This window comes from Aphelocoma coerulescens, chromosome 1A (assembly GCF_041296385.1).
Source record: "Aphelocoma coerulescens isolate FSJ_1873_10779 chromosome 1A, UR_Acoe_1.0, whole genome shotgun sequence".
NCBI classification, from domain to species: Eukaryota; Metazoa; Chordata; class Aves; order Passeriformes; family Corvidae; genus Aphelocoma; species Aphelocoma coerulescens.
The window spans coordinates 50,468,851-50,487,441 of NC_091014.1; the positions used below are offsets into that span (position 1 = coordinate 50,468,851).

The 18,591-nt window shown below is 42.1% G+C and overlaps 1 protein-coding gene across 1 annotated transcript in view; it reads left to right on the plus strand.

Moving 5' to 3' along the window:
- UTP20 (UTP20 small subunit processome component) overlaps window positions 1-18,591 on the plus strand; it is a 63,871-nt gene that overhangs the window by 17,333 nt on the left and 27,947 nt on the right. Inside the window, exons 15-29 of the mRNA XM_069000996.1 lie at window positions 1,370-1,475; window positions 2,676-2,826; window positions 3,227-3,289; window positions 3,605-3,763; window positions 4,695-4,771; window positions 5,587-5,666; window positions 6,339-6,582; window positions 7,157-7,366; window positions 9,086-9,176; window positions 10,892-10,977; window positions 11,536-11,661; window positions 12,189-12,355; window positions 12,854-13,062; window positions 15,787-15,930; window positions 18,274-18,353. Coding sequence (XP_068857097.1) covers window positions 1,370-1,475; window positions 2,676-2,826; window positions 3,227-3,289; window positions 3,605-3,763; window positions 4,695-4,771; window positions 5,587-5,666; window positions 6,339-6,582; window positions 7,157-7,366; window positions 9,086-9,176; window positions 10,892-10,977; window positions 11,536-11,661; window positions 12,189-12,355; window positions 12,854-13,062; window positions 15,787-15,930; window positions 18,274-18,353 — 1,993 coding nt within the window. The remainder of the gene's footprint in view (window positions 1-1,369; window positions 1,476-2,675; window positions 2,827-3,226; window positions 3,290-3,604; window positions 3,764-4,694; window positions 4,772-5,586; window positions 5,667-6,338; window positions 6,583-7,156; window positions 7,367-9,085; window positions 9,177-10,891; window positions 10,978-11,535; window positions 11,662-12,188; window positions 12,356-12,853; window positions 13,063-15,786; window positions 15,931-18,273; window positions 18,354-18,591) is intronic.

Consider the following 18,591-nt stretch of genomic DNA (forward strand, 5'->3'; position numbering starts at 1 on the left):
CCTTCTCCCAGACTAGGGTTCCTGGATGCTTTTTTTTATCCTCTGGCATTCTTTCCACCACCATGATTTCTGCAATTCCTTCACCTTCTGCTAGGGCTTCAGTCTTCTCTCACTGCCTGTGCAAGGCTCCCAGTCCTGTGCTCCATTTGACCTGCCTGGCCTCTGAGCCCTGAGGCAAAGTGCAAGTTCCAGAACTGGGTGCTTTTGGTGTTCTTGTTGCTGTGGAGTGCAAAGCAACTGGCTTGAAGACTGGTACAGAGCAACAGCAAGTTATCACTGGCAGCTCTTCAGGGCCAGTGTGGAAGTGCTCCCCTTATTAATCACACAGGTGTGTCTCTAGTGAGGTGGAAGCTGCTATCTTTGTTCAGCATGGGCACACTGCTACCAAAGGGCATGCAGATTGCAGTTTGGGAACTGTCCTTACACTTGAGATGTCATTACCTGATGTTTCTTCTCTCTTTGAGGAGCTCCTTATAAAGGTTAATGCTTAGCAGGATCTGGCACACACCTGGGGAATTAAGCAACTTAGAATAGAGGAGTGTTTTCAGAAGAATGAATAGGAAATGAATGCTCACCTCTCCTTCTTTTCCATTGGCAGCATGTAAGACAGTTACATCTTTTAAAAACTTTCTTTAATTTGCCTGGTTTAGGAACAGTATTTTTTCTGCCTGGGAAGAGATGAAGGAAGGGAATTTTTTTTTTTTTAAAGCAACCTCTTTGCTAACCTAGCAGTGTGAAAGGAAAGGAATTGCCCTTTCTTGCCTGGCAGGGCTTTGGCTATCCTGTGCTTCTGGGAAACCATCACTAAAGGAGTCTGAGAGGTTTAGGAAGGAGGCAGCATTCAGCAAACCCACCTGCCATTCACTAATAAATACTCAGTCTTTAAGTATGTGGGACATCTTTGAAGATCTTACACGGTAGTGCATTGCCGAAGTTCCAGAGCTTATAGGCATCTGTGTGGTGGTAGCATCAATATGTATTTTTGCTTTGGTTTTGCTACATTCATACCAATTTGGCAGCATTTCTTCCTTTTAGCAGAGTGCCGTCTGAGACTCCTGCCACAGTGCTTAGCTCCAGATCCCTGCTTTCTGCACATGTGGATGTGATGGAAACATGCAGACTGGGAGCTGTCACAGCTTTCAATGCTGGCTTGCTGGAGGAGGCACTTACTTTGATAGCTAGAGAAGCATTTCTTTTATGTGTTATGATTATGTGGTATGGTTAAGAAGTGCACATGCTAGTTCTGGGATCCATATGCTGCCTTATTTGTCTGACTCCAGCCTTTTCAGGATGGGCAAGCGCCATACAAGCACAAGTCACTGAGAGCTGAGTAAATTTACAAGATGTTCTTGTTCTTTCTCTGCTCCAGGAAGCCTGTTTGTGGCCTGCCAAGCTGTAAGTACTCTACTTAGTTTGGTGGAGTCTGCTGAAGTACTCCATTTGTTACCTGTGGAGCGTGTCAAGAGCTTGGTGACGTAAGTAAACTGTGCCTGTTCTGTGGTGCTTTATGGTTTTCCTCGGTAGAGCAAAGAGATGACTTTGCCTTTATGTAGGAGCTGGTTAAATGCTTGTGTGCTGCCCATTCTGTTATGCTGATGCATTGCTTCAGTATTGTGGTTATGGAATGGAACAAAGTTGTAGACACTGTGTTAGGAGAACCAGGTAGATGTAGTTCCTGTTCAATGACATTTTCTCTGCAAACTGATGCTTTCTTAGACAGCTGCAGGGTAGTGTGTCAAATAAGGTGGTTCTAGTTTTGCATTGCAGTGCTACACTGGTTCTAGTTTTACTTTGGAATGCTATGCTTAGTAATTCTGCATTACATTATGATAAAAGAGACAGGAACAGCACTTTCTGAGCTATCTCAAAAGCCTGAGTTTGCTGGTGGTGTTGGGATTTGACTATGTCCTTACCTATCCATGTTTGTGCTTGCTTCACAATGGGAGGAGATTTTGTATACTCCATTTTATTTATTTTGACTCAATTTTACTTATAATTAGCACAGAAAACTGGCTGTCTGGAGGGATTTAGGAAGACCATTAATCTCTCTCCAGCAACTCCAAGTCTTTGGTGGCTTGAGCTTCAAAATACCCTGTTCATTTAGGAAGTTATGGTGACCGTGTCTGAGGCATGATGGAGATAAAACAGCTTGCCCAGATCAGGCAGGAATTATTGGCAGTGAGCTTTAGCCTAATGCTTTCCTGCCAGCTCTGGGCTGGGGATGTGAAACCTGCTCAGAGCAAGGGATGTAAGGTAGCAGAAGGAGGTTTCTCTGTGAACAGGCAGGATTCCTGGGATCTCACCTAAGCCTGGGTTATTTCTTTTCTGTTGAAGTTGATCAGTGACTGAACACCTGGGCAGTAGCAGAAGCCCTTGTGTGACCTATACAGGTTTATTTTCTGCAGCTGTGTGTATGTGGGTCCAGCATGCAAGTCCCAGTTTGACAAGCCTGATTAATACAAAGGAGGAATCTCATGCCTCTTAGGCTGTCATGGGTTTTGCAGCTGCAAGCCATTGTGCTGGTGAAGTCTGACTTCACTGGTCTGCTGGTGCAAGCAGAGTCTGAAATAGTGGAATTTTCCCTTAATGTTGTAGTTATCACTACTGCCTTATTTTCAAATACCAGTCTTGTTGCAGTGCTTTCTGTATGCTAATAAAATAATCCATTGTTTTAGCACTTTCCCTTCAGACCCCTCTGCGCTGCTGTTGGCTGATCTCTATTACACGAGGCTGGCATTGTGTGGCTGCCAGGAACACCTTTCCCAAGGGAACCTAATGGACTTGTTTGAGAAGTTGCATCCTAATATTTCCACTGGTGTTTCCAAGGTAATCTGCTCTTTTGTGCACATGCAAAGTAATTTGTATTTTAACAATAAAATGTAAGTAAACATAGTTAAATGATAAAGTCTGAAAGGAGAAGCATGAGACTGTGTTAAGCTATTATTTCCATAGTGTCTGCTTAGACCTGTGTCACTGGGGCATGAGTTAACAGAGATTAACTGTTAGCCCTGTCAGCCTTGCCTCTTCCCTAGAGGTAAATCAGGGCAGGAGCATAATGCATTCACTTCTAATTGCCTTCTAGACTGCGGGAGTTCCTCTGTTTCTCAGCTCTAAGATGAACCTGGTGAAATCAGTCTCCTGTAGCAGACATTAACCTCTCTGTAGGTGTATGCGTGTCAGTATGTATTGCCTGCATGCTTCTGACATACATTTCTGCTTGGAATAGGTCCGGCTGTTGACTGTTCGAATTCTAAACCATTTTGATAATCCACCTTCTACACAGATTGAGGTAGGGCCAAAAGTTTTCATTTAATGTTTCAAAAAGCTATCTGTGTTTCATGTTCTATGTGAACAGTTTTTCACTTTGCAGAAACAAAATGCATCTGGTAGAGGTAGTCCTCTGCTTTTGTGCTTTCACATTCTGCTTTTATTTCTTTGTCCCCCTGCCTCCTTTTCAGATGTGTGCCTAAATGATGGAAACCAGAGCAAGTCCCTTGACTTTGTTCTTTAGTCCAGAATGGCCATGAGTCTGTATACTTTTGTTGAAGTACTTTTCAATGAGATAAAGGTACTCTGACAGAATTCATGTCACTTGCTTGTTCAGGGTGATGGCACAGGGGAATTCCAGCCAGTATTTGCCATATTGCTCCAAGCAGAACTTGTGCCAGCAACAGTGAATGATTACAGAGAGAAACTTCTCCATTTGAGGAAACTAAGATGTGACATAGTGCAGCCTGCAATACCAAGTGGATCTTTGCAGGAGGTAAGGATTTATTGTCAAAAAGCAGTTGTCATGTTCCTTTATTCCAAGAGAACGTTCTTATTCCATCACATGGATTGCAGAGTTTTTAATGAGAGTGCATCAAAAAATCAGTTAATCCCCAGATTAGGTTTTAGAAAACTTAATTTTTAGTAGGGATCAGAGCTCCCATTGTCCTCAGGAGTACTGTGTTGAGTAGAACAACAGTGTTATCTAGATAAATGGCCCACAGTCAGATTAATTTGGGTTTGATGTCATGGAAAAGATGGCAAATGATTCCAGGGAGATGCATTCCAGGCAAATGATTCCAGAGTTGTGAGCAAATTTAAAATCATGACCTTGCCATGTCCTCAGTGTGGTTGAACATTGGTAGGACTGCTGCTGGCCATTGGTGACCTCACTTCTGGGTCTTGCTTCAGCACAAAAATCTTTCATGCCTGTGACCTGTTGAATCTCCTCTGTTGCTGATCTAAAGAGGGCCTCAGCTCCATGAGGAAGGATTGTAGGTCATCCCTTCTCCATGTACCTCAGCAAGGAGGCATCCAGAGGACATGCTTTTAGGCCTAGTGCAGTGAATACTTCTGTGGGCAAACTTTCTTCTTTTTGAGGTCCCTAATGCTGCTGTGGCAGCACTGAAGTTGGAGAGAAAGACAGTCCAAATCATCTGTGCTGAACTGGTTTTTCCATGTTCACATTATTTTGGTATAGTTATGAGATCTCAGTGCAGCTTACAGTAAACGGGTTTTGGATTTCCTCATGAAGCTATGAGACAAGGAATGATGATGTGTGTGACTTCCTTCATCACTTGTAGCACTCCAGAGAACTTCTTTGATCAAAGTTTCCTCTTTGTGAGGAAGAAAGGTTAGAGGAGCTTGGTTGGTCTCTAACTACTGTTGTTTGCATCTCAACAAGATGGTGTTGTATGTCATTCTAGGTGCCTCTTCGGTATTTACTGGGAATGCTTTATGTTAACTTCAGCCCTCTCTGGGATCCTGTAATTGAACTCATAACGTGAGTATATGCAGTTTGATGCTGCAATCTGTGGTTGTCTCACGGGACATTCCTCTCATTCCTCTGTGCACAAAAGCTGAGGTAAAAAATGTCCAATTTGGAGAGATTTGTGCATGAGAATGTGGGTGAAATTTTCTCAAATTAATTTTAACTCTCAAATCTCAACTCTTTAACTTAGTTCCTGATTTTTCTTACTTTAAAGGGAACTTGCAACAAATACAGTCAAATTGCATCAGAGCTTTTAGTCAGAGGTAGCAGGATTTGATTTGTTTTACAAATGGTTAAAGGAACAAGAACTTTCTCTCAGTCTTTCCATCTGCAACTTTTCTGTCCTTACTTAAAAAACCTCTAAATCCTACTAAAAATAAGTGACTTCTTTCAGCATGACTTCATCGTCTTTTTTTTTCCCCTCTGTTGTACAATTAAAAAGGATGGGATTTTCCTCTTCCAAGCAGTGAATTAATTAAAAAAAAATTAAACCAGCTCTTCAAAAGATATGTCCATGGTAATTCTGCCTTTGATTCTATGTGATTTGCTGTACAGAAATCGGTAGAAAGCTTGAGAACATTTTTACTCAATTTGAGTCCATTTGAAGTCTTGGGATACAACCAGATTATTTTAATAACAGTTGACATTTGGGATCTGTGAGAAAAGGCAAGGAAGTGCTACAGCTGCATTGTGCAGATGTCCTGCCTCCGGACAGCCACATGAAAGCAGTGATCAAAGCCTTTGATTGTGTTAGTTGTTAACTAGCTGAGTGACGCTTGCCTTTTCTTATCTTCCTTTTAATTTCATGCTGTATTATGCTTTGTTAGTTCTCATGCAAAGGAAATGGAGAATAAACAGTTCTGGAAGGTCCTGTATGAACATTTGGAGAGGGCTGCTACCTATGCTGGTAAGTCACCTCTCCTGAGCATGGTTATCATAGTAACTCAGCTAATAGTAAATTATGTGACTGTTTCTCATGTGCCCCAAATTTGTGTGTGATGGGGGAATTCAGAACCAGTACTACTGTCGTGTTCAGGGCAGGAGTGGAGAGGCTTGGGAGGAAGCTGTGTCTCCTGTCCTAAACACCAGATGGAAGAGGCCAGCTGCATTACAGGAGGGAGTTGCAGGTTGTGGGAAGCCATGCAGCAGTTTCATCTTCGCTTAAGGCTGGCACTGCTCAGACTGGTTGGGAACAGTGACAAAACCTGTATAATGGTGCAGACCATCTTCCTACTCCATGGATTCAGTGGAATCTCTGCAGACAGTCCTTGTTGTCTGTGCTCTTGAGGTTTACCTACGGGCGTATGGAACCTAATATTTCAAGATAGAGTCAGGAGTGTGCAGCCGTTTGGGAACTTCCCTGGTATTCAAGGGAACTGAGCCCAATTGACAAGTGCCAGGGTTGCAAGGCATCCTAGAATGCTTTCTAAGCAATGTGTGTCTTTCAGGTCAGTGTTAAATACAGCTGTGTCTAAACACGTGCATGTCACCAAATGTATTACTTTTGTAATGGGGGATGGATTCCTTGCTACTGGTAATAATGAAGTAACCTGAAAAGATTTTCTTCTCTCTTCTGTAGAAATGGAGCTACAAAATGAACTAGATGAACAGGAGGAGAGCATTGCTGAAACAGAAAGTGAGAAGATACCAGAAGGACAAGTGGGGACTGTCTTTCTGGAGCAGCTGAGGAGTAGAACAGATTGCAGTGAACGGCTGGACCACACAAATTACCGTTTCCTACTGTGGAAAGCACTGGATAAGTTTCCAGACAGAGTGGAGCCTCGGTCAAGGGAACTTTCCCCACTTCTTTTGAGATTCATTCGGTAAATAAGATTTACTTTTCAGTTGAGAGGACACAGCTTTCAATGTGTTGCTGAGCTTTAAGATTGGCTATCCCATTACTGACTTTATTTCTTGAATGCATTGGCTGCTGACATGTCTGTTTCCAGTTAAGATAACCTTTTAATTGGAATGTGGATTGTGTTAAAAACTAAGCAGGCTGAAATGAAATTTACAGTAGGTCTCTGCTGCTCAGTCTCTTGTTCATTGACTTGCCATTGTCACAGCCTCATTACTCAGTTACAGAGTGATTTCAGTGGAAATAAAGTTCCTCTTTTCCTTAATGAAAATATGCTTTAATTTGGAATCACAGAATACCAAAGTGTTTTCCCCCAAGGAAGGGAAAATACTGATTTTGGCAGAGGCTGATTCAAATTCCTGCCCCTGGGGAGAGAGCAGTGGTGTGCTCATGTATGTGTGCACATATCACACAGTATGATGGACATGGGGTAGATGTTATAATAAGAATGGTGAGGTTTTTAGTTGTTGTTGTTGTTGCCCTGGAACCTTGAAAAATTCTTAATTTTCTTAATTCCTTCCTTCTTTTTTTAAACACAGAAATGAGTACTACCCAGCAGATTCCTTAGTGGCTCCATCTCAGGATCTCAGAAAGAAAACTAGTGGTACCATAGCAGCAAAACAAATGCCTGCTGAAGAGGTGAATGATGTTGCTATGGAGGAAGAGGAGGAGGAGGAAGAAGAAAAGGAAGAAGGGGAACCAATTAGTGTAGGACTACCAAAAAAGAAAACAAGAAGAGCTGCTGCTAAGTAAGTATTTTTAGTTTTCCCTTTTGCTTGTGCTTTCATGAAAGGGCAGATTCAGCAGCTCACTTTGATATACAAGCTGTGTTTTTTATATATTATTTTTTCTTCTTTTGCTTGAGCTTCATCATTTCTCAGTGGATTACAAGTCAGAAATTCTGCCTGCACAGTACTAAAAATCCAAATACACTACCTAGGTTTTATCAACATCTCATTACCTGCTGACCAGTCTGTGGTGTGTTTAGTTGAAGCAAAAAATGTGTAGTATTGTGGAGCCATTCTGAAGTTTTCAGAGACTCTTGTACCTGAATTCCCTGGCTTCTCTGTGTATGTCTGTTAGTTTTTGAAAACTGTGGGCATTGCCAAACACTTCAAAAAATGAGACTATTTGTTTGGGTATTCTAATATTGGGATTCTGCCATTTCCTGTCCGTTTAAAAATCTTATCTTCTTAGGGACCAAGGTTTTTATTTAGTAGATTGAAGCTGCATGTTGCTGTAATGTCATTGTTGCAGTACTGAATACATGGAGAAAGTGGCTCTCTGTATGAATTCTCCCCAGTGATGACCTCTGTCAAATATCCCTTACAAATACATCACAAAGATTTCTATTCTGACACTTTTGCAAAGTATGGCCCTTGTAATGACAGAGAACTTCAAAGTGTCACCTTGTATGTTGGAACAAGACAAGTATTTGATATGTGACCTGAAGTGTCATTTCATCCCAGGTGTCCTACGGGTTTTTCATTTTTTTCCCAGATTCTGGCTTGTATGTGCAAATTATCAGCAATTAAAATACAGTGACAGTCCAAGATATTTTGTATTTTTCCCAACCTCCATCTCAAAACATCCATGCAGTGAAGTGGAAACATTAGCTCCTGGTAGCCGTAACAAAGACATAAAAGATTTACCCAGGGGCGTGTTAATGAGTTGTGGAGTGACCTCCCTTCCCTGAGTCAGGCCTGTGCCAGGGAGGACTCCCTCGTGGGGCTGCACCTGTGTCCCAGGAGGCCTGGCTCTGAGGCAGGGAGGACATGCACCTGCCCTGAGCTCCCTGTGGGGTTCTTGGAAGGCATTGTACTCGTCCCTTGACTGTGCCCAGCCACGGAGGAGGATGGCCCAGCTCAAGAGTTCAGTGTAAATTAGCAGGGGGAACAGCTGAATGAGGACAGCATCTACCAGTTCCACAGCACACATGGTAGAGGAGATCTCTGCCTTCCTTATCCTGGTCTTCTGTGTCCCTTCCCACGAAGAGCAGGTGGGGCAGATGTGAGGTGACACTGCCACTTCTAGAGGAACTGACTCCCATCTGTCCTTGCAGCCTCGTGTTAAGTCCAGTACAGTCTGTGGCTGAATACAGCCCTTCACACTGGTAGGAGCAACATGGGCACCATTTATGGACAAGTGAATAAACAGAGAGATAAATACAGAATTTTGGTGTTCCAGGCTGAGCTGGCAGAGAGAAGTAAACAGCATCTTGACTGTACTCCTTTCTCATGAAAAAAACTGAGCCTACTCAGGGATACTGAAGAAAAGGCCTTCTCTGTGCAGTGCAGTGACAGCTGGAAGGAGCTGTTTAGGAGAGGGAACAGGACACCTCTTGCTGTGTCTGAAATAGTGCTGAAGACTTGGGATCTTCTTGTGTTGTTCTTTGTTTTCTTTCTTGCTAATGAATTTTAATTAAAAGTTCCCTGTTTGTTTTAAAAAATAATTGTTTTATTTTACAGGCAACTAATAGCCCACTTACAAGTTTTCTCAAAATTCTCAAATCCTCGTGCATTGTATCTGGAGCCTAAGTTGAACGCCTTGTATACCCAGGTAAGGCTATTTGCTTACTTTTAGAATTGCTACTAATAAATAAACTCTTTCATATTTGAATGCAGTGTCTGATACTGCAGAAACCTGTCATTTTCTGAACTCAGCTGTGATAGCTGAGAAAGGAGCAGTCCTTGAGAGGACTTTCTAACAGACTTCACTTGAAATGAGCCCCTTTAGCAAAGACCTACTTAAGATACCTGGCTTAGTTTGCCAGGAGTGGCACATGCAAACAGATCTGACAGCAGACAAGTAGTAGTCTTTGGCAAGGTGGAGGAGTGGCTGTAGAGGAAATCTGTTCCACTTCCTGCAGGATCTGGAAGAGGATTTAGAACCCAGAGCTTGGGAAAGATCCAAGGAGATTTGTCTTTGTCCTATAGTGTTTTGTGTACTAAGAGTATGGTCAGTATGTACAAGAGATCATCAAGCATCAAAAAAGAAAAAGGAATTTCTTCTTGAAGAATATTCAATTTGCTTGATTCTTTTTTGATGGATTTCCCTGAAGGAATTGTCAAAAGTATGACTTTGAAGAGAGATTCTAAGTCTTTATCTTACAATCCTTAAAACTGTTTTGTTTTTTAATTTTTTTAATTTTATAGGGTTGTGTTGATTCCCAGTTGGTGGATTTTTTCAGGTCATTGGAGTTTGCTCTCACTGTTCCCAGTTTGTGTTTTCTGAGGCTGTGGATGTTGAAAGCTCCATTCCTTAGTCCCTGAATTTGAGAATCTCTAGTAGACATCCCCTAATAGACACTCTGTTTCAGTCTGTCTCAAAGTATTGCTTAGTAAAAGAGTTGATCCATGTGTTTGCTTCCCCATGTTCTTAGCAAAATATTGGACAGTCATGTAAAGGTCAAATCACTGTTGGAAGAACAGGCTGGCACAAGAAGAAAGATTACTTCGTCACTTACTGTTTGCATTTCTGTGTCTTAGTATATGCATTGTCATGGCTGGTGTGTCCATCTAGCATAGGGACATCATGGCAAAATGACCTTAGATGGCACTTGCCTGTGCTGTTTGGTAGGAGACTGAAGAACTGATAAAGATGCTGCTTGGGGAAATGATCTGTATTTCTTAAATTCTTTTCCCTGTCCTAATGAATCTTAGAATCACAGAATATGCTGAGTCGGAATGGACCCATCAGGATCATCGAGTCCAATTCCTGGTCCTTCACAGGACACCCCAAGAATCAAACCATGTGCCTGAGTGCATTGTGCAAACACTTCTTTAACTCAGTCTTGGTGCTGTGTGTTGTTTAGTGCCTAGGTTATGAAGAATCATCTTCAAGAGAGGACAAATCTCAGTGAGACTTTGCATACCAAGTCACAGGAAAAAAATACAGATACCTTGGAATGGCTTGGGTAGCCTGCTTTTTAATCCAGTCTTCTTAGATACACAGCTGGTAACTGGTTTTGATGATAAATGCAAACTGATAGTGGTCCAAAAAAAAAACTATATAAAAACAAATATTATGACTATCCTATGTAGATAGGAAGGAGAAGTATATATGAACTATCAGCAACCATGCCCACTTTTTATGAGTGGCAGTTGTGCATGTACGTCTTGGCTTTATACTGGCAACACATACATTCTGTTTCCATTTGAATAAATTAGTCCAAATCGTGCTTGAGCTTGTAGCCTTTGGGTTGTTTCACTATTTTCAGTAAGCATTTCTGCCTCCTAAATAGGGACTCTCTTTCTTTCTTTTGTTATTTGCAGTTACTGTCTCATCAAGACCAGAATGTTCAGAGAATAGCTCTTGACTGTATAATGACATACAAACATCCTCATCTACTACCATACAGGTAAAAGCTTTTATACTATTTTAGCATCGGTGAATGAGCCTGCTGTCACATCAGAAGCTTGCTTCAGGGTCAGTTGTATTTGGGGTCCTGTATTTGTTGAAGACAAATATGTAAAGTATCATTTTAGCCAGCTGTATGTTTCGTAACTAAGGCAGGAAATAAGGTCTTGAGGTTGATCAGTGTCTCTTTTTTGTTTAGAGAAAAATAGCAACACTTCCATTCTGTCCCAGAATAGTGTCAGTAGTGTTAGTAGTTCCATCATTTTCAAAGATGTCTTTTGTACTGATGGTTTATAACCACCCAAAGAAAGTGAAAGCACAAAACTGTAGTTCGTGGCAAAATAATCAGTTTGGAATATGCCCAGGACTGACTTGTCTACATAATTAGCTTGAACTTTCTGGTTCTTAAAAAAATTTTTTTTAGGAGGGTGAGAAAATAGTACTTTAATATTTTGTATACAGCAAGGATAGATAGGTAGGTAATTAAATATAGATGCATCTGTGTGTCTATCTGTCTATTTTTATAACCCTACCTGCCCTCAAATAATATTACTCTCAGGGAGAACCTGCAAAGGCTACTGGAGGACAAGAGCTTTAAAGAAGAGATAGTCCATTTCAGTATTTCTGAGGAGACCACAGTAGTAAAAGGAGAGCATCGACCAGATCTCATCCCTGTTCTTATGAGGTATGTTCTGAAGTGTGAGTTCAAAAGCTTCACAGCAGAGTACCATGAGCTGAGATGTAATGCTGCTTTTCGTTTTAAACAATTGAGATAAACCCATGGTTAATGGTAGAGTTTGATGACTTAGTTTGTGATATTCTGTATGGTTTCCTTATTAACACATTTATGTAATGTGTTATGCAAATAGTGTTTTCTTTAAAAACAGCAATTTGGTACATGTTGTTTCTACTACGGATTACAGAGAACTGTGAGGATGTTTCAGTTCACTGAGTATTGCCAGCTATTTGCAGTGATGTGAATTGTCCTTCAGGTAACCAGTTTTATACCTGAAGTTTCCAGCAGGGCTTCCATTGTAGTAGCAGAAGCTGATCTTTCACTAAGCTGATCTTTCACTAAGTAATTCAGTGGAGACCCTGAAGGGAGAGCTTTCACTAAAGAATATTTTTAAATGGAGTTTCTCCTGCAGAATAAGATGCTGGAAAACAGATGGCTTGCTGAAAGCTAATGCAACATCTTTTTGGTTCTTGAAGAATTCTCTATGGCAGAATGAGAAACAAAACAGGGAGCAAAACACAGGGCAAGTCTTCAGCGAGCACTCGCATGTCAATTGTTCTGCGATTTCTGGCCGGCTCACTGCCAGAAGAGATACGGATGTTCTTGGATCTACTCTTTGAAGCTGTGAAGCAATTCAGTGATGGTAGGTAGGCCATAGAAACTGGGGGTGTGGGATTTCCTGACCTGTAGAGATGTGGGAGGATAAATATGCTTAGTACTGTTACGTGCTTCAGTTTGTCTCTTAACCATACCTTGAAAGGATGAAAGTAAACCCTTGGTAAGGACTAGGTTTCCCCTGAGTTTCTCCTTACAAAGCACAATTGCTCTGTTTTATGTGTCCAAGGTCAGAAGAACTGAACAACTTGCCAGAGCTGTGCAGGTAAGCTGTTGCAGGCCAGGAATGAGCAGTGGCTGGCATCATAGGCTAGCCTAAGTATCATGGCAGTAAACAGAGCTTGTAAAGTGCTCTGATTCTGTAGCAGTGGGAGACATCTGAGTGTCACAGAGATGGAGACAACAGAGCTGTTCTTATTTAAAAAACTGACTGTGAGGATCTGTAATTTAGGGCCAAATTACACAATTTTTCATGTGTCTTCATGGTGCCTCCCTAGATAATTTGCTGTCCCTTTGCCTATCACAGGGCCTTGCCAGACTGCAGTCCTTCAAAGTATGTCAGACCTGGATTTAGCTAAAGTCCTGCCTCTTGGGCGTCAGCATAGCCTCTTCAATGGTCTTGAAGTTGTGTTGAAAAACATGGGTCATTTGATCCAGCAATATCTGCCTGAAATTCTACAGATTCTGCTCTGCATGACTGCCGTGGTATCCTGCATCCTCCAGCAAAGAGAGAAGGTACAGTATATGCAAACAATATACAAACATGTAAATTAAATTTCTTGTCTCCTCCTCCTCTTAGCTCACACATACAAACAGAGCTTTACTGATTCAGGTAAAAGTAAGTGGAATGCCATTGTGGAATGAAGCTCAGCAATTAGATGTCTTTCAAAATAGAGGCCAGTGATGCTTGTCTGAAAGTGCTACAGGGCTCAAGCAGTGCAGGTAAAGTTAATGTGTTTAGAAAACTGATTTGGACTGTGTTTTTGTTTAAGTTACTGAGGAGAGAGTTGGAGGTGATCTCTGTGCAGTTCCTGACTGTTTTGTGGAGACATGGGCATGAGAGAGAGAGATAAATGTTCTGTTGTAAAGATGTAACAAGATTTTATGGCTGGAAGTTAAAATTTGCCTTAAAGTAGAGTTTCTTGGCTGCAAGGATAAAACATTTGAGCAGGGGAAGCAGAGGTTTAAAGTTCCTTGCCTGAAGACATTAGAGCAAAACTTGTCCATGAGGTGTTTTGTTGCAGTGCTAGACCTTGGGGAGCTCAGCATTGTGGATGATCACAGGGATTGTCTACCCTGAGTGTCTCCTGTCATGGGACACAGGAAGGACATGGATGCCAGCTGTGTTTTCAGCACACTAGAAGCGTCTTCAGCTCTGTATCAGGAGTAGTCATACTAATCCAGTGTCACAATTTGGGTCTTAGCCAGGTACCTGCAGAGCACTGCAAATGTTTTTTCCCTTGCTGAGCAATGGCTGTTCATGCAGAAGGGGCCAGGTGAGGAAAACATCCTGTTAAAGATTGGTTGCACCTAAAGGTGGGCCATGTTGGCTTATTGCGGCCCTGTATGCAGGGGAGCAGTGCAGAGATCCCTGAGCTCTAGTCCAGCTACTTGGGGTCTCTTGCCAGCTGTTCAGAAACTGTAACACTGAGCCAGGCTTTTCTATCTTCCTGGTGCAGAGCCTGTTCATATATTAGGTGGGAAACAAGCAAACTGCACAGTCATCATAATCACTGTTGTTGTGGTGTTGAAAGGAATTATGAGATGATGGACTGAACGAGTGGGAATGAGTGTTTTGTCACCCATGGACATGTTCTTGCCAAGACCCAGCTGTGAGCATTTGAGGTTAGAACTTGCTTTGAAAAAATCCATCAAACAAAGCAAGTCCGAGGCTGCACAGAACCTTGTAACTGTCCTAATTTATGAAGAGGATGAGCAAATTTGAGGACATTAGCATACCACAGTCTGACTTAAGCATGCCTACATGTTTTCAATGAGAACAGGAGACAGGAGTTCTAAAAGCTGCTTCATTAACTGCTAGGAAAGCCACATTTTGCCAGAGTTGCTACAGTAATCCTGTCATGGTTGTGTAATGTCAGGAGTGACAGTCTGTTGTTTGCCTGAACTTAATTTAACACTTCATTAGCCCAGGGGCTGTTAAGAGCTCAAGGAAGAGTGTGAGAAATCTGTTTATCTTGAGTAATAATTAGAAGACATTCTTGGAGTTTGAGAGTAATTTATTGCAGACTGATACTGCCTGGAGAGTTAAACATCAACTCTGACCACTTTAAGACAAGTTATTAATTTACCATTTCCTACTGATTGTGTTCAGTATTGAGTTTCTTTATCCTCTCAAAGGCTTCATCTCAGAGAACTCTTATGATGATTGAACAGTGTGAAACTCAAAATTACTTCACTTGGAGGCCACCATTAGTAATAGTATCCTCATTTGCGCTTTCTTTGGGCTTTCAAACAGTTCATTTGCCACCTGGAAGCTGATTGCACTCCATTAGTACACATTCAGCATAGCTTGGGAGGTCCTGTTGCAAGAGCTTGATCGGTTCCTTTTCCACCGTCTCCTCTTTGTCTTTTTTACCTGTGATTTTGGATTCTGCGTGGTGGATCATGATATAAACTGGAGACCCAAAAGAGCTTCAGTATCCGACAGTGGCTTTTATTTGCTCTGATGTGGCTTTATTATTTCTGAGGCTGAAGTTCATTACCTCTGCACTGTGGAGCTACTTCATGTGTTTGTGCTGTGAGCTGTATTGTGCAGTATGGAAATGATTTAGGTTACTCAGGTCAAGACTCCTCTCAGGGAGAAGAGTCAGAATGCAGAAGTGTATGAATTTCCTTACTGGAGTGTTTTTCCCAAGAAAGGCTATGGAACATAACCTCTAATTGGGTACAGGAAGCACCTTCCTGTAACCAGACACTATAGTCCCCACCCCACTCTGCTGGAAGACATGATTCACATTCTTCTCTTCTCTGTTCCCCCCCCCTTCTCTTCATCTGTTGATTTCTTTTCTTCCCAGAAGATCTCAGTGTGCAAAGTACAACTTCACTTTGGAGAGCTGATTTGGGTCCTTTCAAGTGTAAAACAGAATTGTTTAAGTGTCAAGGCTGGAAATGTAATTTATTGTGGTGTAGCTTTCTGCATTGTGTCCAAAAGGGGCAGATGCCACTGTCTTAAGCCTGTCAGCATGGATTTTTTTATGAACTGAAGGAGTCCTGTGTAACTCACTCAATGCAGGAACAGTGGGCCCCTTTTAGAAAAATTTAGGTCAACTCTGAGATGTAGATTGCTACTGTGAGCAAGTTACAAGAGAAAACAGAAGTTTCTGCAAAGGATATATCCATGCTCAATGAAATGCTGCATTTCATTTCAGGGCAAGTAGTTAGTAGTTGTTCTGCAAAGGTCTTACTGGGTTGGGGTTTTTGTTTGTTTTTTTTTTACAGGTCCAACCTAGGTTGATTAATCCACTGAAGAATTTGAGACGTCTTGGTCTCAAGCTTGTGGCAGAGTTTTTTTCTGATTATGAGACCTACAGCTTTAGTGTGGAAGAGATTGATGCAGTTTTCCATGCTGTGGTATGGCCTCAGGTAAATATTTCTTGTTTTTCCAAATAACTTACGTGAAACATGCACCATGCAGAAAACTCCAACTGCACTGGAGTGTGTCCTGTCAGCTATGTCCATTGCTAGGTTGGATGTGGCCTTGGACAGATTGTGGCATCCCAGTGTGTCTGTGCAAGACCAGTTTCTTGGCTCATGTCTGATTAGTCCTGAAATAATCAAATCACAGATTAAAGTACAAATTAGTTCATCTGAATAAAATGGATGTCATTTCTTTGTTCTTTAACCACAGGAGCAGACTTCTTCCCTAAATGCTTCAGGGAAGCTAAGTAATACAAGTCATTTCTGGGTGCTGCTTTTCTGTGTGACAGTTGTTGGGCCTGTGGTAGGGGACTGCAGTAGCAAATGCTGCTGCAGGAAAAGAAGGACCCAGCAGGGTCTGTCAGTGGGCTATGTGGTCTTGTGCCTGCCTGCCAAGAGTTCCATGTGAGCACAGTGACAAAGCACAGGCTTGTGGCTTTTATCAGAGAAATTCAGATCATCCCTGAGCTTGGAAAATGCACTGCTGTGAGATGGAGAGAGAACACAGTATTTAAAATTAAATTGTTCTGTCTTTGTCTGTGCAGTGGCTCTGGGGTTGGCAGGTAGTGCCTGTACCAGCTGCTGAGTTGTCTCTGCTCTAAAAGCAGTTGTCTCCATGCAAAGGTTAACTGAGAAAGAGGGGCTGACTCCAAGAGTGCTCTTCTACAGAGGCTTTTGAGGTATCCAAGTGTTCAGCTTCCTTGCGGCAGAAAAGCCTGTTAAAGAGCACTGGTATGGTCTGTGAAACCACAGAGCTGCTTCTCTAGACACTGTGTTTGTTTACTCCTACACTCTTTCTCTGCTCTGCCAGTAACAGTATGTGATGTGTAGTAGGTGTATGTGGACAAACAGTAGATAAAATAGTAGCAGGCAGTGCATATAGCTCTGTATTGCTCTGGGTTGAGGAACAGGGAGGTGTATGCTCCTGGTTTGTCCATGGAGTCTTCTTACAGCCAGGGTGCTACGTGGGAAAAGCAGTGAACATTTATTGCAGTTCCAGAGCAGTTCAGGTTTTAAGTCAGCAAAGCACTTTAAAGATTTCAGGGAGCACTGTATTTGCAAATGCTGAGTAACTCTGAGCAAGATGTACTATTGTTACTAAATAGTTAGAATGCCTCTTGTCCTTACTTATGTCAAGAAGACAGCTGGTTTTGAAACTTGGATGGTAGTACGATCCAGAAGCTCCCTCTAGAGCCTTTTCTGGTGAATTCCATGAAGATTTGGTTTTGGCAAAAGAATCATTTTGCCTTGCGTGTTTTCCTTTCTTAAAACTATAGAACTGAGGTGTGTAAAAACTCGTGGAGAGGACAAATTGTTTTAAGCCTGTTGAACCTGGAATTGGAGTTCGCTGTTCTACATAGCCCAGGATTTTGCTGCAGAGGCTCAATATTGCTAGCCTGCACAGCAGCATTCCTGCAGGATTGGATTAATGGTTTACTCTTCATTGTACCTCATTCAGGAAATCTCTGTTTTATGCAGGGCAATAGTATTACCAACCTTTGGGACAGGAGAAGATGATTTCTAAGATCTTGGCTATGATGGTCAGACCTACCTTGTTTTCTGTTATGCTCAGGTCTTGAGCAAACTGAGCTAGTCCAAACCCCACATGCACCATCCTGGCTGCCATCCCTGGATGCACTGGAGTCTGCTCTGCCTGTGTGTTCACTAATGGTGCCTTGCCAACAGTCCAACAGTGGTCAGGGTGGAAACCCAGCTGTGTGACTTGATTGGAGCCTGTTGGGTTTTGGAATGGCAGAGAGGAGGGTGCACTGGGTCACTTTAGCCTGTGTCCAGTCATGAAAGAGCAGCAGCTGTTGTGTGTGGCTTAGGCTGGGCACCTCTTAGGTGGGGTTGTTTTGGATACAGAACCCTGTTAGGAGATCCCATTCATGGGATGCAGTACAGTGTTCCAGCCTCTCCGGTGAGGCCATGGAGATACAGACCAGGTGCTGCAGTCAGGGCATAGGAAATGTGGGAGGAGTGAGTTCCGGGTGCTGTGCTTGAGATTTCAGAGGTGTGTCCAGGACAGGTTGCTAAGTCTCTGGCAAATGTGAGGCTTCATGGGAATCTAGTTTCAAGGGAGGGCAAAAATGGTAGCTGGAATACTGTATAAATAGGAGTGAGATGATCTGAGTCATTTGACAAATATTGAGGAAGTTGGGAAAACGAGGTTGAAATTACTTCATAAAAATGATTAACTATGGAATGCGAGGTCTTTGTTAGAGATAAGGTTTTTAAGTGGCTTTACTTACTTGTGTTGCGTTGGTATCTGATTTTTCCCTCCTTTAGGTCTGCAGATTGGCTTCAGAGAGTCAATATTCTCCCACTTTCCTGCTCAAACTCATTCACACCTGGAGTAAGAACCCCAGGTAAGTGTTCTGGCAAACAAGCCTAAGTACTTCTGAATACATTAAATACAAGGAAAAAAGAGCACACTAACAGGCTGTGAATAATTGTGTCCAAAACCATATTTTCTTTTTCCATTAGACTGTTATTCTTTTGACAGCAGTCAAAGCAGCTGGGAAGTTTTCCAGTTTATGCAAGTACTCACTTTTTAATAGGCTGTTTCTCCCATATATTAACAACTAAGCACATATGCAGCCCAAC